Source organism: Chrysoperla carnea, chromosome 1 (assembly GCF_905475395.1).
Source record: "Chrysoperla carnea chromosome 1, inChrCarn1.1, whole genome shotgun sequence".
Classification (NCBI taxonomy): domain Eukaryota; kingdom Metazoa; phylum Arthropoda; class Insecta; order Neuroptera; family Chrysopidae; genus Chrysoperla; species Chrysoperla carnea.
In genome coordinates this window covers 46,494,859-46,517,565 of record NC_058337.1, presented here as the reverse complement: position 1 = coordinate 46,517,565, position 22,707 = coordinate 46,494,859, and the positions used below count along the sequence as shown (strand labels likewise).

At 27.6% G+C, this 22,707-nt stretch overlaps 1 protein-coding gene across 1 annotated transcript in view; it reads right to left on the bottom strand.

The window, feature by feature from the left end:
* LOC123305552 (neural-cadherin) overlaps positions 1-10,854 on the bottom strand; it is a 569,174-nt gene extending 558,320 nt beyond the window's left edge. The window contains exon 1 of the mRNA XM_044887306.1: positions 10,738-10,854. Coding sequence (XP_044743241.1) covers positions 10,738-10,789 — 52 coding nt within the window. The 5' untranslated portion in view covers positions 10,790-10,854. The remainder of the gene's footprint in view (positions 1-10,737) is intronic.
* Between the last annotated feature and the right edge of the window lie 11,853 nt (positions 10,855-22,707).

Sequence of the window (22,707 nt, the reverse complement as noted above, 5' to 3'; positions counted from 1 at the left end):
GTTCCAGCATAAGCTGCAGTACATGTTCGAAGAATAATCTATGAAGGATAATAAGACCTTTTTTTTAATGTTTTCTACACCTCTGGGAAGTTAGTCGTGTAGTCTACAGGGTTTGTACTCACACGACTTCAGTGTCACACCGACTACGTACTACCAATTTATAATTTCTTGTTTATTGTACGTTCAAATAACTTATTAGTTGAAGAAAACTCTTAAATAATTGCAACCGAGTTATAAGAAAAAGTGCCTACTACCATTTATACTTTGTTTTAACACATTTTCACAGGAAATGTGACGTGCCATGATGAAAGTATTTATGAGCATGGAAATCATGAATCGCATCGCTTTTCAACCAGAATGTGATACAATCCTACAAGAAATAAGTTTATGGATATTATAAGAATTGGTATAGCTTTACTATTTAGATAAATTTAACAATATTTAAATAAATAATAATGCACCTCACACAACCGCAAATGAAACAAATGAAATTTTTTTACAATTTTATTAAGTTGAATTCAGAAGTGTAATTATTGCATTCCCGGAGGCAAATGTCCCCCAAAGAGTCATGGTGGGGTGTGTAAATATTATCTTTTCCGAGAAGATAAATAATATATTTACTTTTATAATTCCTTGAAGTTTTCATTCAAATCGCTTGATCAAAATGTTTTTAAAGATTTTCTTGTCAGTTATGTATGACTTTATTAACGTCTTTTTTTTTTTTTTAATTTTATCGAGAAAATTTTAAGTCTGAATAAAATTGTAACTGTTTCGCTATGAAATAAGAAAAACTTCACAATTTTTCATATTTGGAGTGTCGTACCAAGTACCATGAGACTTGTTTAAATGAGAGACGCCTTATATAATTAAAATTCACTATTCCGTGCATCAAATCCCAACAGGACAAGGACTTTGACTTAATTCTATTTAATAACCAGTTTCTAGTTTATTTTTAAACAGTTCTTCATTTATTATTCACTTTCTATGGGCATTCAAATTGCGTTGTTTTTTTGTGTCTCTTTTCTATATTTGAATAGGACAAACAAATGTTTGTTTTTGTTTTTTTGAAAACATTAACTACTAACTAAATAAACAAAATACTAGTCACATTGTGTGTGTTATTATACATGTTAGATAGATAATAATGTTACAGTTGTTCGTTAGTTTAATAATTATTATTTTCTATTAAAAAAAATGTTTTTATCATGAACATAATAAAAAAAATAATAATAATAATACTAGAAACAAATTTTTAGTTTATTTAAAATAAAATTTTTGTAAATATTTGAACAGGTACGTTTAATACTTACTTTTTTGTTGAATATTTCACAAATTAATCATAGATATGGAACTCACCTGTAAAAAAAAGAAATATAATTAAAGTTAGTTTTAATAGAGTCGATTTGGAATATATATAACAATATACAAGCTGGAATGTTAGTGGATATACTGTTGTAACAGACATTTGGTTTTTGTTTATAACTTAAAAAACAAGGTTAAAGGATCCACCAGCGTTGTCGTGTCAATGTTGTGAAAAATATATACATCGAGGGGAACAAATCAGAAGTTTTAGCCCTAAAATTTGCATAAATTCAATAGTATTTTGGCATAAACATACATAGTCAACAAGAACTATATTAAGTTCATGTTCAAGGTGAACAGATGCCCCGACCTGCACCACCCACGGTACGCACATATGAAGAAAATGAATATTATCTTTATAAACATATTTATGTAATTCAACAATTTTCATTGTTATAAACGGTTGAAACCTGGGGCGTAGCTACCGGCGCAACAGCCGTATTAATGATACGGGACACCGGGCTACAGAGGCCCCTTACATGTGTAATATTTCATTTGAATTGTTTGGCTAGCTCAATTTCTAGGATGGAGTGATAACTTATAATCAATAAATATTTATTTTAATTTAATGCAAGCATTTTTGTGTCTTTTTTAAAAAATCTTTATCAGGGCCCCTCCAAGGCGAGCTACGCCACTGGTTGAAACATTAATGTCTATGTGCATGTAGAGTGTTCAAGCAATTAATTCTGTAATTTAGTACCTTGAATTGTTTGCTTATAAAATTAATTGTTTTATAGCTTTAGTTCTGATAACTTTTCTTTATGTGTAAAGTATTTTAAAAAGATACTAAATATTTCACCTTTCCGATTTCACCAGTTCCGATTTATTCGCATAGAAAAATTAAATCCTTACCTGATAATCTCATTTATGTTTAGATATTAATGATCTAGTCTAGACAAAAATTATGCTTTATGATTCTCAAAGCACATTTTTCATACTTTATCATTTTAATGACAGTTTCCTTATTAAGAAAACAATAGTTTTTTTAAATATTCAATACAATTTATGATTTGAAAAATAAAAGCTGATCACAGATAAAATATATTTTAATGAATTACTTAAGGTATTTGTCGTGGTATAATATTTATATAAATATTATGGCTTATGCGCGCTGTCAAAGAATACGAGCTTGTAGCTACGTGATCCATAATATTTAAGCAAGCCTGTATTCGTGGAGACGTTACACATACAATATTCATGTGTACGTATACAACACCAATCCTAACACTCTTCTGTATGACTCGCTACTATGTATACTCGCTACTACTTTTTCTGTCTGATTCGCTATTATGTATACTTGCTTATAAATTGTTGAACTTTAAACAAATTTTAAAAAATAATTAGACGGCAAAAAATTTAATTTAATTTTTTTTTTTAGAATCGAAACAAATCAATGAATAGACTGTTAGTTTTTGGAAAATATCTGACAGTTAGTTTGTTTTTTATAAATTAATAACTGATGCAAAAGTGTAAAGAGTGTATACCATACATGTTAAATATCGAACTTTTAATTAAATTTATCTCGGATTATAGACGGTCAATCAGACTCAAATTTTAAGGGTAATTGTAAATCATGTCTTTAGTAAGTAGGTACACAAAAATTTAGAATTTTCTGACGCTACTCGATATTCTTCGACACAAGCTTTGAAATTTTTTTGAAAACAAATATTAGAGTTATAGCATCAATAATCTGTTATTGAATACGTTATTATGTAAGTTGCTCTCACCAAACATTTGAATTGTCATGAATATAAAATTTATTTATAATAGTTTATAAATCTTTTTGTTTGTTTTTTTGTTTTGTAAAACTTCAATACTACTACACTGACTATGTTTACAAAGTTTATTCAATAAAATAATATGTTCTAAACAGATTTTCATATTTTATATAAATTTTTTTTTACATTCTAGAGGAAAGTTGTCTAAATGTCTTTTGGCTACGTCAGGTTCTCCTGCCATTTAAAATTTTGAAAAGCAGCAACATGTGTTCTGCATTCAGTGACATGCAAATTTAAGAAAAAGTTTTCAATTCGTGAATGCAAATGAATCAGAATTCAGCAATCTTCATAATAAGTATTGTATTTTCAATGTATTATACAGAGTTTATTTTTGAATACATGCGAGGCGAGTATTTCAATTCCTGAACATGTTTTGTGTTTTGTCATCGTGAGGGATACTTAAATAATTTTGATAAGATTGGGGAAAAATTTGACTTTTTTTTAGTGAAGGTTGCCACAAGTGTTTTCGAGGCTACGTAACCAAATTGGCGTGAAATTAAATTAAAAGAACCGAAATTAATTAAAAAAATAATGTAAATATGGTAACTGAGATTTCGAAGTAAAAGACTATATAAGTCACGACAAGATCGTAAATTCAATCATGAACTTATATTCGTCGATCTTTGCAAAAAAATTTACCGCGAGCAATTTCGTTCACTCAAACTATAATTCTACACAAAAGGACAAAATTAAGCATTTCATTTCAGTGTCGTAATTTTTTACATGATTGACATATATTTGTTAAATTGACTTAATTTTTGGAAATGCTTTGTACTTTTTTATCTTCAATTATAAGCATTAGTAATTGGTATATAGAAAAAACAACAAAATGAAAACCGACCTCAAAAGAAAAACTTTTATAAAACAAATTAATATGCACTAAAAAGTAAAAAATAACGATAATATAATGTAGTTAAAATTATTGTTATTTTTGGAGTCAGTGTCAGACAACTCTGACAGAACAGTTTGCTACATTAGCTTGGTTGACACCGGCTCCAAAAATAAAAATAATTTTAACTACATTATATTATGGTTATCTTTTACTTGTTAGTGCATATTAATTTGTTTTATAAAAGTTTTTCTTTTGAAGTCGGTTTTCATTTTGTTGAATGTTGTTTTGAATGTATTTTTTATTTTGTGATTTTTGGTGAATCTGAAGTACACTAACTAATTTGTCACTATAAAAAGAATCATCGAAATCGGTTGGCGTGATATGGAGTTATTCGTCCTCTTGTCATGCATAATTAATGCAAATTTAAGACTTTTATGGTTTTCTCATGAATTTCGTTGTCAGAACTGGACCAATATAAAATGGGGCCACACGGGAAGCACTAGCTTTCAAATAGATAAAGAACCATCAAAATCGGTTCACCCAGTCGAAAGTTCTGAGGTAACACAAAAAAAATACAGACGAATTGATAACCTCCTCCTTTTTTGTTTTAAGTCGGTTAAAAATACGTCTTTACAGAAACGCTTCTGTTTCCAAAATTCTTTTTAAATGAAAATAATGAGCATATATCAAAAATATAGCCGACCATGACAACCTTCCTATATATTTATGAAAAATAAAATATTAAAAAGTATAAATGAAAAAAAGGGTTATGTTTCATGCGTTTCATGTGTTTTTTTTTTGCTTTTTTGTGCTTTGGTGTGCACATGTTCAATACCGCCAGATGTTTGTCATGGAGAATGTAATGTAAATTACGTATAATATTTTTTTTACGCTCAGTGATAAATTTTTTCATAATTTTATATTTAAAAATATATTATATTTTTTTGTAAATAAATTGTATTTTAAATGTACCTAATATAATTTTAATTAGATATTCTAGTGCTGTACCTAGCCTGCCTCTTTGCGACCTATTTGTGTATCTTTCCTATTACAGGCAGGTCTAGTAAGGTACCTGAATGTGTAAGGTCGATTTGTGCGAACTGACTTAACTTTCAAAATATTTTCTGAATAAATTTTTTTAATCATAGTAAAATAAATATCTTGATATTGTGAGCAGGAAAAAATTAGGTGTAGGCTTTTTTACTAAAACTGATCTAACTAAAAATTGTTCTATTTAGAAGGGGACATCTCGCAGAGTCCTTTATTTTTGTTCGAGATTTATATTTAAAATCAACTAATTTCGAACTGGAAAGTTATTATTTATAAAATAACAAACAATCTTTGTTAGAGATTTTTTTAGTGAACAAAACATATTCGGCGAAAATCAAAAACAAAAATCTGTAAAATACTGATATGTATGAAAGTGTGTGTAAAATGCTTTAAATTTTTGACAGTAAAAAATAGTAAAACTAAAATATAATGAATTTTTATAAACTTTTTTTTTACTGTTTATTAGATTTAATAATTTTTTAAATTTTAGATTCTTTTCTCGGCGAAATTATACGAGCGATGAAAAAATGTTGTAAGCAAAAGTTTGTTGGATAGTTTATAAAAAATAACTAACTAAAGTAAAATTTTTTACCGACGATGAGTTGATTTTTTCTTAACGTCCTTGGGACACAAATCCCTGTTTATGTATGTATCTCGCATAGTCATTAAGTATAAGCAAGAAATAAAAATTGTTTTGTTTCTGTTGAAACAAAAATTGAATAAGAATAACACTTGGATAATGGAGAAAATCTTATCTTATTGTAGTTTGAATTACTTCCATAAATAAATAAAAATTACTTCCATATTGCACAAAATATCAAATACGTGTGTAATTCTTTATAACTGAACACATATACATATTACAATAGTTCTAAAAGCATTAAGAGTATTATATTGCCTCAATGCTATACCTGACATGTAACGAAAACCGTTTCAAATAAAGAGGTTGAATGCGACAAGTAATCTGGGCATTCATCTCATACCTCGACTATTCAGAGCCAATTATAATTGTATTATCTATGTATCCATATGCATAAAATTTTCAGCTGTTTTCTGGCTATTGCTCTAAAACGGTTTGACCGATTCAAATAATTTTTTTTATGTGTTCGTAAAAATATCAGAAAGGCTTAGAAACCATAATATTAGAAACCATAATAGAAGGAATTCTTCTGATAAGTGATTTGTTGAGATTTATGCTTTAAATATTCATTTATGAAGTTAAATTTAAATTAATAAAACTTTAAATATCGATAAAAAAACTATATACGAAACTATGGTTATATTGTCGTATGCAATAGGTACTGTAATTCACAGATGATAATTTTTTAATTTAAAACGGATCTGCAACTTCTCAAACTTTGTGTGAATTCTCAATTGATTGCGTTCATTAACTTTTTTTGGACCATTTGTGTAGTGACTTTATTTAAGTGTTTAGGCCGTTTTCCTTGTGTTCATTAACTATTATTCTAATTACTTGTGACTATATTTTAATGCTTAGGTTTAAATCTTGTTTATTAACTTTTATTGTAACTACTTGTGACTTTATTTTAGTGTTTAATTAACTATTATTTTAACTGTTGATTACTGAGTGCAATTTAGGTCGTTTTAGTTGTGTGTATTTATATTAAGTTTTTAGCGAATTGCAAAATTTTTTTATCAGTTTTAGGCAAAAAAGTACTTTTATGATTTGTTTTTCTAGACGCTTAGTTTTTGAAATAAAGATTCTTGGAAAACTAAAAATGCAATAATCGATTTTAAGAAAAATGTGTTATTTTTTCAATCACTGTGAGAATTCGCTTAGCTAACGCAGCCCCTGAACAACAAATTTTTTTGTAAGGTACTGAGTTTATTTTAGTGTTTAGGTCTTGTAAATGGTGTTGATTACCTTTAAGTCGTCTTTATTTGTGACTGTATTATTGACTATATTAACGAATTAGAATGATTACGTATTGAATTTAACTTTCACCAAACTAGTAAATAATAGTTTTAAATGTGTTAATACTAAAATGAATGTTATTTTTCAAATATTGCAGTAAATCATTACTTTATTCATACTTGTTATTCTATTTAAGAACCTTACTTCATTTTATTAGCAGACAAATAAGTACAAAAAATTTAAAAATACTATAAATTGAATAGAAATAATTCTAATAATACCTACTTATTCCATTGTGTTACCTTTCTACGTATCCCCTCATCATTATCATTAACTTCTTAATTATTTAGGAAAACAGTCTGCCTGCATCAAATATACTAATACACCAATGCGGTCAAATAACTTTCGAAAATAAGGTTGGAAACTGATTCCAAATCAATTTTGCAATTTTGCAAATATAATGATTTAGATTGGCAATAAGCTATTCTCATTTCAATGGATACAACAATCACCGAACTTTTGGAATTGATTTACAACCTTAAACAGCCGGGTGTGTTTGCCTTTAGTATTATTCATTATGAAGATAAGTTTCTGTTTGTTAAGTATGTTTTATATGTTAATTAAGAATGCCAAACTTAGTTATGAAATAACTTACTTTAATGTACTGTAAGTATTCAAGTGCTTCAAATATTTGATTTTATTGCCCAGATTTCATGTACGCAAACCTAGGTATATAATAATAACACACTCTACAATACTCATCTGTCTACCGTACAAGTGCTGGTAGGTCATGTATACCCGAATCGTATTTCAATTCCAATTGCAATGGTGCAAATGGTGTCAGACTTTGCTTGTTCAGTATAACATACAAGGTGTCCTATAATTAACTGCAGGCCTCTTCCCTGAAATATCTGAAAAAATAATAAAGAAAAAGCTCTCTACCAAATTTTGATCTGAGGCCTAATTTTTCGAGATAATAAAATAAATAAAAATGAGTTAATTTGACGGACGATAAAGACAGCAAATGATACGCCATAATTTGCTTGTTTGTTTTCCGCCAAACTATGATAAAACACATGTATTGTTTAAATGGTCTGTTATTTCATAAATGTCTTTAATTTTTATGAATTTATTTAATTATCTCGTAAATTATGCCTCAGATCTAAATTTGATAAAGAACTTTTTCTTTCTTATTTTTTCAGCTTATTCAGGAAGAGAAGAGGTTTGCAGTCAATTATAAAACACCCTGTATTTATATTTGAATTTATTTAGTTTTCTATTGTACCTACATAAAATAATAACATTATCTACAAAAATTTTCGAATTTACTTTAAATTATGTGTTTTATCACATACATTGTTCTTCAAAATTGTAAAGGCAAACAACTTAAATATTTTGTTAACAAAATTATTTTTATTTAAAGAAATTATGGTGCGGTAAACGTGCGAGGAAAATCCGTCCGAGATGAAGACAACGTCAGACATCACATGAAGTCCTATGTGCCATTTTGTACCAAGATTCGATCCCATCCCAACACTTTGAACGAGATGTCGAGAAATTGACGATATGTGCGGAGATGCGGGAAATAAACGATAGATAGTGACGGATTTACAATTATAAGTGTCTTATAATTATTGCAGTTCATTGTTGTAGAAGGATAGAGATTCAAAAAAATTAATCAATAATTTATTTACATGTTTCGTTCGCATTTTTAAAACTATTAATATACCTCCTTAAAAATTAAAAAAAAACAATAAAATATTTGTCAGGTACAATTATTTTAGATTTTAGATTTATGAGGTAATAATTTCTAAAAGTTTTGTTTGATTCTGTATCTAAATTGACCTGTTTCTGTGTATTCGTTGTGTGCGTAGTCATGGTAGGGACAATAAAATCAAGGCCAGGGCGCAGTGAAAAAGGCACTGTTATGACTAATTTGCAGTTCTTTAGTCGTTAATGTTATAGAAAATGTCAAATTAAAATTATTGAACAATACTAATTAATTAAACTTAATGCATTACAAATTGTGAAAAAAAGAAATCAAATTGCACAAATATTATTTTTCAAATATAAATTGTCATAATTATTTATTTAAATTTGTGAGACAATAATATTAAATTTTCAATGTAAGTCATAACTGCAATCCATACAATTATATATGCATCCATACAATTCCATAATTAAAGTAGTGTGTCGTTGTCATGGAAACGAAACTCGTGTACGGTGCGATAAGTAAATATTTCGTAATATATTAAGTAATAATTACATTTAATATTTTCCAACGGATATTCCTGGCGTCTTACAGCATCTGGTACAAATATAATCATAGAACACTTCTCTAAAGCATTTTACCAAAAAGACCTAAGAAGTAAAAATTTTATGGATTGATGTGTTAGAAAATCCCGATGGATTTGAATAGCCCGGTATGTAGAACATACTACAAGATACATAGTATAGGACATAAGTATATATACGACGTACTGAAATAAGATTACTTCTTACAAATATCTGTTTATATAACTTCATATAGATAGATAGACAGACAAGCAGACAGGTGTAAATAATGTCCATTCGTTCGATCGTAAAATATTTTTTCTAGTTATTATAAATTAAATTTTATTGGCTTGAATTATTCATATAAATTTTTCTTATTATATGAAATTCAAATTATGTTATACGGTTCAAAAAACCTTATTGACTTTTATTTACATTCTTTATCATAAGTAGAGTTGTTTTTGTTATAAAAAATAAAATAAAATAAAACATCTTTGGTTCATTTTTTTTCTAAAATAACGAAAGAAAAAGTCTTTGATTAAATTGATAAAAGATCGACCATAAGACAACAAATGTTACGTATAAAATTACTATTCAATTTAAAAAGAAGAAAATGTACTTGAATAATATAAAAATGACTTCAAAGGTAGCTCTATAAATGTTGTTTTCAATTGGTATAAAAACAATCAAATTAAATTTAACTTTTTGCATTTATATGTCCTGATCACGTTTGAAAGAATACTTATTTCCAGTGCGTTACAACCGTTAACGAAATATTTACTTTATTTCAATGGAAAATTGAATGTTTATTAAAATTTTTTTTACAATTTTTTTCATTTTAAAGTCTTTCAACATGTATGTGGAGTCCTTATGCCAATAAAAAGTTTTTTTTTTTCCATAGGTGTTTTCTAATATAAACGCAAAATATTCTAAATCTTATTATCTTAAAATCATCGACGGATATGTTTGTTTATGGTTTTAGTTTCAGAAAATTACTATTTTCTTGGGCAAATTGTCTATTTCTGTCTATTTTCAAACAATATTGTTTTAATTTCTGAAAAATCTACATTGTATAGCAACCGTTATATTTGTATGAAATTATATATTTACGGCACGGAATTATTTCGTCCGATATTATTCACTAAAAATTTAAACGAAAATACACAAAGGAAATCGGATTTTTAATTAAAAATTCTGTTTATGAAATAAAAATGACCAAACTATACATTTTTAACATTTGCAAAAGTATAGACCCTATTTATTCGTCACCACCTATGATCGGGTTCTAAAAAGCAAATTAGATCAGGTAGATTTTCTTAGAGATAAGATGATTTTATATTTTAACTATGATCGTGTAACTATAACTATTAAGGACCATCCCATGGCAGTGATAGAAAAAAATAAATTAGTAGGTAAATTGGGGTACCTTACCCCACTGTGTGACTGTGTGCCTGTGTGCCTTATTCGTCTGTAGCAAAGTCATCCTTAATTCATGCAATCGCCCTGATTGAAGTTGAACAGTTACAATTATTTTAAGATTTAAAAAAATTAATATTTTCACTTACCAATTATAATGCGTATAACACTCGCAGCGAAATGTTGCTCCGAGGAGCCCATGAGTAGTTGTTACCAGTTTATTATCGATAAGTTGTCAATGAATTAAATTAAAATCACAAAGTTCATTCTTCATGACCATTAAAATGTCTTTTGACTTGTTAATTGTTTGATTAAGTTTATTTAATTGCATTTTCTTATCTTTCTAAAAATTTTTTTTATTTATCTTATTTTCAATTATTATTTGAATTGTGGTTAAACCTAGAAAATATATTTTAGAATGTTATAAAAGTGGAATAAGTTTTTCCCTTTTATTGTATTTGAAAATAATTTGTAAATAGTCAGTTTCATTAAATAAAAGGCGCTTTAACCTCTAGAAAATATTGAGCACCGACTCCAAAAATAACAATAATTTTAACTACATTATATTATCGCTATTTTTTTATTTTTTTGTGCATATTAATTTGTTTTGGAAAAGTTTTTCTTTTGAAGTCGGTTTTCTTTTTGTTAAAAGTTTTTTTTCTTCTATTACAAGCATGGTACTAGAGAAAGAATTGTCGAAAATTGTAACTAGAAATTCAAAATACAATAAAGACAGTATGGTAATAAACTGTACCATAATTTTGTGTATTTAAGTACCTGTTTCTATATTATTTGTATTCAAAAACTCAGTTGGATATAGTAATAATGACTAGTTGATGATGCTTTCAATATGCATTATGTTAGACAATAATCATATGTAGATATAAACTAAATTATGTGACATTGTTGGTCGTTGATTCAACAAAAGCTGTGCATACAATATAATTATATAATATATTAGGAAACAACAAACAAATGAGGTCATATATTATATGTTGATAACACTAACACCAGGGGATATAGAGAGTGAGAGATCTCTGCCTAGTAATCTAGAATTCTAGACTAGACTACGGGTTGTAATATTTGTTTACCTCTATTACCACATTCATTTCAACTTTTCTACTGATAAAATAGAAAACGACAAAAAATCCATATATTAAGAGTCTCATCATAGAAATAAATATTTCAAAAATGTTGAAAAATATGAATATTAAAATCCAGTATTACCATTGTGTACATATTAGAATTTAAAATATTTAATAATTATATTTAAGGCTAATTGAATCTTAATTTGTGAACTATCAACTAAATTGTTAAACATTGAAAATGTAAACAAAATGGAAACAATTATAGAGGGAGTTCAATTTTCTCTTCTAATTCAATAGAAATTTTATAACTAAACAACTTTTCGTTTTCCTGATTATGAGTGTTTTTGTTACTGGTAATTGCACATTTTCATTAAAAACTTTAAAACTAGGTTCATACAATTAGGGTGTGTTATTAAAATCTTGTGACAAATACGATTTAAAAACTTTTTTCATTTTTACAAATTATTGAAAAGACGCAGTTTTTCACCCACATTATACTGTTATGAATAAATTGGTGGTATTTGAGAGACGATAATTTATTTGGTCACAAAAAAATTTGTTGGTATATATTATTAAATTTTGAATAACATTAGTTGCAAATAGCATAATTCGAAAACGAAGAAAATATCCTGATAGTTATTCTTTTTCATCGATATATAATATATTTATTAATTTGTGTAGACGGTGATCCCAGAGGTCGTTCCAAAATTATGTAGAATATTTTCTACACAAATTCAAGTCATTCATCAATCACTTTACAGGATAATATATTGCACAGTCAATCAAATGTTGAGAATATAATCCAGTATAATATACAGGATGAACAATTTTAAACGCAAAACCACTTTCTTTCTTAAGGAACAATACCGTATTTTTTTTATTTTTTTGAAGATTTTAAAAGTGCTTGAGCTCCTACTTTTTTAAATTGCTTATATTTTTCGAAAGTTATGGAAACTTTGAATGTGCAAATCAATATTCAAACTTTTCAAATACTTTTATAACCTTCAAAAAAGTTTTGGAAATCAAAAATTGAATGCTGTATTCACCTAAGAATGAACCAAAGTAAAATTTTTTCGCTTAAAACCAACAAGATTAAAAATGATTAAATTTATATATATTTTATTAAAAACTGATCACCCGTTATAAAAAAGAGGTATTTGAACGCCTAATTTTCTACGATTAAGAGTCAACTTGTGAAAGTTGTGTAAACATTATGTCTCACATAATACACATATACTATTACAATAACAATCTTTAGAATATCTTATCAAATAATTAAGTAGGTAAATAATTTAGTTAAATAACAAAACTTGATAGTCAACAGGAAAATCATCCAATCCACTCAGCCAATATAAGGTGGCTATCCAACCACACACAACACAAACCTTATATACAGGAAGTTTATCCCCATTATTCTCATATTTCTAATAAAATTTATATTATTATGAACAATGTAAAGTGTGTTATGAATTCAGTGCAATATATTTGGTCTCATTTTATAAAGTAAGAAAATACCACATAGAAATGAGTGAATGAAAAAGATCTGTATATAGCGTAGTATTTGAGAGACTACTTTTAAAATAGTGCTCAAATACTTGTAAGAAAATTTGGGAAGCCGAAGATTATTAATTAATGAATAAGATTATTAAATAATGGAATAATGCAAAAATCATCTTAAAAATTGGTGCTGGGCTACAGATGTACCATCTGAAAATATACCAAAATACATTATTCGCTTGGAAATTGATTAAACTTATATATCTGTGAAAACACTTCGTGACTTAAGGAACCCCTCATATTTTATGCTACAAAAAATCTGTCATAACCTTCTCATTCATCTTGCCAATAGTAATATTCAACCTTTAGTAAGTAAATATAATTGGGCATCGATAGTGAAAAACTTTCCGTTTTGTATTTGGATTATGATATCCATTTGATATCCGATTTTGTAGTTAATGAATAGGAAATTTCTTTACACTTGAAAGAATTAAAGAGAGATATTTTTTAAGAATACTATGTCAAATACGAAATTGCGTAAATAGTAGGCTGAGACTAACACTGAACCAAATCGTGTATAGCATTGGCACTGAGACTTTTTGCACTGTTTACAATTTAAACACCAGAGGATAGATGAATCGCCTGTAGGATAGATGAATCCGGCATCAATTCTTCAAATGTTGCTAACAAACACACCACATATTTTTTGTTTACGGTATAGAAATCGATGACACATACCAGGGATTAATTATTTGTAAAGTGGAATTGTCCAGCAAAGCGAATTGACACCGCTAGTTATTTATAGAATTATTTAGAAAATGGTTAAAATAACATATATGGATAATGTAGACTTCATGATCAAGTTTAATTGATAAAAAAGTTCAAGACCCATTGTGTTACTATAACTTACTGTTTCAGTGGGTACGTAATCTGTATTCATTAAATCATTAGAAGGCGTCAGCGTTTTAATTCAGGCATCCCATTTGGATTGTGAAGCAAAAAAATAACTTTAATAACTTTTCCCATGGAAGTATCCTCATCTCAATATCTAGATACGCTACCGGAGAATAGTGTAGTAGGATACATTTCAAATTATATAATAAAATGAATGTTTTATTTGTTAATTAAATGTCGACTAGGCATTAAAGATATGTTATGACAAGAAGTCGAGATACCTGCTGAGTGCATCAACTATCGTGCCATGTTTGTAAATGAGTACAACTTTTCATAGCACAGGTAATATCTAAGCATATTTCAATTAAAGTCTGTTTTTTTATTCACTGTGGATGTAAAATTCTTTAAAAATTGCAATTTCAAAGAGATCGATTTGCAATAAATGTCGAAACATGAAATGAAATCGAAACATTAATATTTATTAAGTGAACAGTTTTTTATTTTTTATAGAAAGTAATAAATAGATTCATTTTATTTGTAACAGTACTGTAAGTGTACTAGTAAGTTTTAGTTTGACGTCATCATAACCATAACAAACCAATATTGTAGTAAAGATCCTGATTCTGTTGTTGCTTCATAATCCCATTCAATATAACCTTATTTACTAAGTGTATATTATCAGTTACTTATCTATATGAACTATATTTAACAATTAGAAAACAAAATCTTCAGAATATGAATCGTATCTAAATTACGCCAGCAAGTCCAGCAAGCATTTGCAAACTTTAAAACTATACGTTTATACTATATATACATAGAAATAAGTAAGGAATTAGTTTGTATAGAACGTTAATTCTAAAGTAAATCATTCCTTATATTAAATTTTGTATGATTTATTCACAAATCTCAATCGAATTTATATGTTTAAATACCTTAATTACTGTTATAAATAAAATACAGTTAGTCCCAAAACTCTTTAATATTAAAATTTCAAAAATGGTGTTAGATCACGACATAAAGATTTTTTATGAGTTTTTTTTTTTTCAAATAAACTTCCACCTTAAATCAAAGTTTTGTGAGGGTGGAATACGTAATTCCAAATTGTCAAATAGTCACTCGCGCTAAATCATTAAAATAAACATAAGACGCACTCAACAATTCCAAACAGGCTAAAAGTTCTAAAGATTAACGAGAAAACTTTCTCCCGGAAGTATTTTTAGACCTAACCGTATTTTATCGTGATAAAATATAATGAAGGTTATTTTAAAATATAGTTTATTTGGATATAGACACAGTATTTAGGTAAAGTAGAAATTAATTGTTCTGCAAAAAAATAAACGATACCTCATTTAGATTAATTTAAAAAAAAGTCTGTTCTTGAAATTTTAATAAGCGACTTCATTCAAATATTTAAATTAAAAAGTTCTAAAACTGGTACCATAAGAATTTAAATACATCAAAATCAATTGTCATAAAATCGAACAAATAACTTTCTTTTAAGCTTAACTGCTCATTTTTTGTTGCTTAGTGTACGTAAGTCGCCATTTTAATTAATAAATTGGTTCTCTTCCACTAAATAAATCTGATAATTCATGCTTTTGCACTAGTGTATAGAAGCAATACTATAAATATAATGACAAATTGGTAATTAGTGTCTAGCTTCTTATTTTCTGTTCTTCTTCCATTTATTATGAGGTTTTTTTATAAAACTAAAGGAAAACTTTATACAGGATGGGGCATCATGAATAATACTGACGGCAATCAAAGTAACGGCACAGGGAAATTTCATTGGGTTAAAAAAGAAATAAAATCATTGAAAGATAATTGCGATATTCTACCTTTGGCTTCTATTTTAATATCACTGAAAAACTACAATTGATAAAAAAAAAATTGTTCATAGCAGCTTAATGACGCTTTTTGTAGTATTGCAGTATTCCAAGTCATGATCAATAAATACCTCGAAATAAAGATAGTTCCGCTGCCATGCTACAATCTTAACTTAACTGTCTAATTGGGGGAAAAATCATCCGTTTAGGACGATTTTGGTTACGAACTTTAAGAAGTAAAGAAAAATGAGAGTTGGTCAAGATCAGGAATTGAATGGTATTTCCAGTTTGTGATGCAGTTCCCAGGTGGTCCCTCCGAAATAAGTTCTCCAAATCTACTCATTCAAAACATTCCCCTGAAAAAAGCCGCTTTTTGGTAGCATTTTATGCTAGTTATAACAAAATGTTTCTACCGAACAATATGAAAATAAAGATGTGGTGAAAGTTCTGGTTTAGCATAATGGTCTCTTGAATTTCCTTGATGAAATGTGTTGCAAAAGAATACATTTACACTAATTTTACAATGGCATCAAGAATCTAATTTAGCACCCTAAGCAGAAATATTTATGAGCTATTCATAATTAATTCATATTGCATACAAAAATTTAATCAATTATGTGATTACTGCCTATATTTTCAAATAAAAAGGTAATATGATTTCCTGTTATTTATTTAATTAAAACAATAGTATTATTATTAAATTAAAGATCGAATTAATTACATTAACAATTCTCTGAAAATTTGGTTTCATAATATAATTAACTATATATCAATAACCCATAATTATCGATTCTGTGTGCAACGAATTTTTTTTTTTTTTTAATTTTCATTTTTATAATAACATGGTGGAATATTTTCCAAAAAACGAATTCAAATGGGTGTACAGCCTATTCATACACACAATTCCAAAAAGCAAACTTTAATAAATAGACATATATATATATATATATATATATTTATGAAATGTTTATAAATATTAAAACATATTTCCTACGTAATGTATTATATGTATAATAAAATAAAGAAACGAGAAGATGTTTTTTGAAACTTTATTCAATTATGCTAAAAACATTTTAACGTATTTATTTATATATCCCCACCATACTCCACTGCACTATACCATTCCGTTGTATTATTTTATATAACGAAATGTTGTTACCAACAAGAGTAAGTCACCTCTTTTTATTTGACTAGGTGGAGCTGGTGGTGGCAATGGTATTGTGTTATTTGTCTATGTGTGTATGTGTTATTTAAGGAAACAGAACCACATAAATTGTAACAGAAATACATAGTTTCATTTCAAATGTGTAGTATTTTCTTCTTCTTGTGTTGTTATGTTTTTACTTCGAAGACGAACTTTTTAGTAAAATAAGCGCGAAGAAGAAGACAATCTTCTGAATACCAAAAGCTATGTTATATACACAAATGTTCTTCTGTCTCTTGCATGTAGTTGTAGATATGTATACGGTATTACGAAGTCCTTCTTTTTTGACTTGATTCGTGCTTAAAACAAGAAATATGAACGAAACATTTATATGATACCAAGGATTACTACAGGATGGTAATTCTAATTGGTGTTTACCCTAGGAATGAACCTAAACATATCATTTCCACCAAAGAAAGTCATCCATAATTAACGTAACGCTTGTTTGCCATATAATTATACCCTCCTATGTTTCTAACCTTACCTAGGCTACAGTATGTGGACACTCAGATTAGCCCTCCCACCACTGTCAAACAAACTTTAAAAAATATGAATTATCTTTAAGAATTGAAATATTTTTCTTGTTTCTTTTTTGTTGGTATATATTACCATAACATTACGTGCAAATAACTGAGTCTTCACTCACTTGCAATACCATGTAAACTAAGCTAGATAGGAAGCGATTATTTGTGAAATAGTATCTAGTATGCGCGATTTTTTCTAGGATTAAAGCAAAACAATGTCTAATCGAAGAAGCAGCTATAAGCAATGAAAATTGTGAGTATTGACATTTATTGAGTGAGGTTATGATTTTTTACCTCATTATGAAACGTTATATTCGATCGATATTTACATGTAGTAAAACTTAGTTATTTTATAAATCCAAATCAATTAAAAAATTTCCATAGTTTTATGTTTACAAACATTAGATACAAATTCGCAGACGGCAAGCAACAAGTCCAGTTGTTCACATAGAGACTTTAACAGTCGGGATGACCCATTGTTGGGAAGATTTGAATCGGTCTAGATTTTAATGATCCCCGACTGTTAAAATCGCTATGTAATCTACTGGCCTTGTTTCTTCCTTTTCAGATTTTATTTAACGCAGTTCGGTTTTTGATTTTTTTAATTATTTATTTTATTCTAGACTTTTCAGTGTCCCAGCACTAAAAAAAACAGAATATTAAAACTTAAAAGCAAATTTATTATTCCTAATTAAATTTAAACATATAACTTTTTAATTGACGTATAACGATTTTGCTCCAAAAATCCACCATTGTGTTTGCAAACACCTATCTAACAACACTTGGGTTTTTGAGACAAATATTATGATACCTTAAATGTTAATTCATTGATCCGTTTGGAAGATACGAGTTAATAAAAATTTACTAACTAAATACAAGATATGGGCGAAAAACATAACTTACTTCTTGACAGTCGGGTAATAAACATTTGCAATGAACGGAGAGAACATTTAAAATTTTCATATTATACAAAATTCCAAAAAGTACACAATATTCAAAATGATTTTCGTTGAATGAGATTTATCGTAATTTTTTTTCTGCCTATTTGGAACTGACTGATTTTTGGCATAAAATTTCCGGCGGTTAGGTAATAAACTTTTTCTGAAAATTGAAATACTTTTTAATGAAAATAAAAAACGACAGTTTTATTAAAAACTGTCAGTCTTAAAAATTAAATCTACCGAATAGCATAGGATTAGAATCGGTAATAGAAATTTAATTAAGTGGACTGGAGGGATTGTTTTTAATACAATGAATATCGAACATCGCTTGCTTTTAAACGTGCAATTACATATTTTAATTTTATGTTTTGATGATGAAAGCAATGTTCTATGCTTAGAGTATGAAAAAAATAAGTGCATAATTGTATTTACTTTACGTTTCATAGCTTCCCCATATAAATTTAGATGTGCTGTCCTTTAAACTTTTTTGAAACATATTTTTTATTAAATTTTATCAAATTTATTAACACATGGTATATGATATATTTTCATTTGTGATGTAACAATATAAACCCTACTTCAATTTCGTTTGTTAAAATTGCTATTTCATATGATACGAAATTCCATGTATGTGTAGTGTTTTTATGTATTATACATACATACATACATACATACATACATACATGCATACATACATACATACATACATACTACATACACTTAATAAAATAAAAAGAATTCAAAAGTCCTACGAGTAATTGAACAAAATTGTAATATTGGAATGGTTTATTTCCACTTTTCGTTTTCTTTTCTACTTGGTGAATTGAAATGTACTGAATCGTTAACCAAGTAAAGTAAAATATTTTGAAAGTGGTATGGAAACGACGAACTGTGAGTAAACTATCATGCAGTTAGTTGTCAATCATAAGATTATCTTCTTTTTTAAAGTAATGACATTAAGTGGATCCAAATTGGATCTAAAGCAATAATTTCAGTGACGCATTTGAAATTCAAAAAAGCCAAAAAGTGATAAAACTGACATTTAAAGATTTTAAAATAGTGTTTCAGTTAGAGTCGTTGTTAAAACTATTTATACTGTTAGTAGAGATCAATTCATTATAAAAGTGAAATTTACAAAATTTAAAAAGCCTCCGAAAAATTTTTTGGGTACGAAACCCTAAAATCGCGCTTAAGACATATGTAAGAACGCATTAAATTAATTTTTTCCTTCGAGCCTTCTCTAAACTGAGCCGATTTTGATTACGGAACCCTAAACTGGCTATTGAAATATATCTCAGAACACTCTCCATTAAACTATCTTTCAAAGGAAACAAATAAAATCAAAATCGTTTCATCCGTTTAGGCGTTACTATACTTCAGACAGACAGACACACACATGTAGGGTTCAAACTCATAACATCCTTTTTTTTGGTTCGAAGGTTAAAAACTGCATGGCAGCTAATTAGTTATAAAACTTATTATTACAATATTATATTATTAGTGACAGTTTTCCAACCCAATGAGAGAATAAAACATATTGGGAGCAATCACAGGCACAAATCATAAAAAGTCATTCAAAAACATCATAAAGAGTCATTAAAAAACATCACATATGTTTTGTACTAGAACATTTTCAAAGCAAACACCACGCCAGCGATAACACATCAATTGACAAAAAAATAGTGATCGAGTTTTTAGTTTTCTATACCATGTATATATGAAATATACATAGTAAATTAAGTTTAGTCCCAAGTTTGTAACGCTAAAAATATTGATGCTACATTAAAAAATTTTGGTATAGGTGTTCATAAAATCACCTAATTAGTCCATTTCCGGTTGTCTGTCCGTATGTCTGTCAGCATGATAAAACGAAAAGAGATTTCAAGATGAAATTTTTATAGCATACTCAGGACGTAAAAAGTGAGGTCGAGTTCGTAAATGAGCAATATAGGTCAAGTGCGTTTTGTAAGCCGCTAGAGATAGAACAAAAATATAAATGTACTGTAACTTTTGTTTAAAACATTTTTTTGTAAACATCACTGTTTACCCACGAGGGCGCTAATTAGGTGCAAATTTTATAATATGGGAATACATATATGTATTTAAAAGTGGATAACTTTTTTATTTACGTGACGTCAAAAAAAAAAAACGATTGCGTCATCAACACTGTCTATACATGGTGTTCCAACAATTAAATCAGAAATTTTTTTTTGAGAGAGATTTGACATTGATCGAACAAAACATTCAGTTGAATGAAAAAATATTTTTGACAAGTCCTAGTAAGTACATACAAGTCCGATACAGGTTACTAATAATTTATTACAGAAAATTAAACAATTTTTTAGTCAATGTATATACAACATTAGTATTGTTAGGTTCTAGCAAAATTGCTTTCGATGTTGAAAGAGCTGATTCGCCAAACACTTCAAATTGTGCCTGTCGTAAATTTTTCGTGTTGATAATTTTCTACTCTCCTACTTAAAACGGTAATTAATGATCCTAATTTGGTTACCATTGAAAAACCTGCGACGTGGTTAAACGAACAATGCAAGAAAAGATTGGAACCATTTGAAAACGTCCCTTGAAGTAATTCTAGGAAAAATAAAAATCAATGAACCGTATTGTTAATAATCCAATAAATTTAAAACAATAAAACATCAAAACAGTGACTATAACAAACATTTTTAACTTTACATTGTCTGTATAATCACAAATAAATGAATTATAAATTGGTTGGATTTATTTCTACACAAATAACAAACTACACAGGAAGATATTTTAAAATCATTGTTGTGAGCTTGTGAATTTCTTAGAGGACAGAATACAGGCATACACAAAATAAAAACTATGACGATAATTTATTCACACATGAAATGTGATAAAACCTAAATTGTCATTTTATCTCAATAAATTATAAATTATATTATGCTAAATGCACATTTAAATGGATCGTTAAACAATATTTTCTTTGATCTCTTAAATCAACCAGAAGGAATTGTTTTTTCATTCATAAAATATATGAACAAAAAAAAAAAAAAAAATTCAAAATGCTTTTGTTTGTAGTTTGACATTAAAAAGTTTTCTTCATACCGTGTTTTATAAAAGTTACGTTTTTATATGCCTCAAGAAAAAAAATTTATTTATATAAATATGAAAAAAGCAATTTGTGTATTTTTATATAAAAATCATTTTGGTTTGACTGCTGTTAATGTTTGTGGAAGTATTTTTTAAACATAGAATTTTCCAACAATGAATTATAGGGATGGTATTATTCAAAAAAAAGTTCTCTTCGCATAATTTCGCATTTATATGATGTTATGATAATTGAGATACACTTATAATGTGTTACATAATTCACTAACACTGACGAAAAATTATATTTGTATTTTTAAAAAGATAAATTATATAAAAGATAGAAAGTTTTATTCGCAAATCAATTGAATGTATTTTAGTAAGCCAAAAATATTGTTGTATTCGCACCATGCGTGAGTTTTATTGGAGGCGTTTCCATGGTAACGATACACTACTTTAATTATAGAATTGTATGGATGCATATAGAATTGTGTCGATTGCATCTATGACTTACATTGAAAATTTAATATTATTGTCTCACAAATAATAAATTTAAATAAATAATTATGATAATTTACATTTGAAAAATAATATTTGTCCAATTCGATTTCTTAGTTTGACAATTTTTGATGCATTCAGTTTAATTAATTAGTATTTTTCAATAATTTTAATTTGACATTTTCTATAACATTAACATATATAGAATTGCAAATTAGTCATAGCGGCCTCCTTTATCGCCAAAATTTTTCACTAGAAGCGCTGGCATCGATTTTGTTGTCCCTACCATGACTACGCATACAACGAACATATTTCATGAAAGTTTTGTTACAGTAAGATATTTTAATTTGAGATTTAGACACAATAATTTAAAATTTATGTCTGAAAAAATTTTCTGAATAATCATTTCAATTTTTTGTTAAAGTAGAAGAGACGGGCATAAGATCGACCTTCACCGATCTGATAACCAAATAAGACATATTTTTTATGAAATTTTATTGAACTGTAAACACGCTTGTTATAGTTTTTCAATCCAAAAGTTGTAATGGCTATTTTTAATTAAATTAATTTTTAAC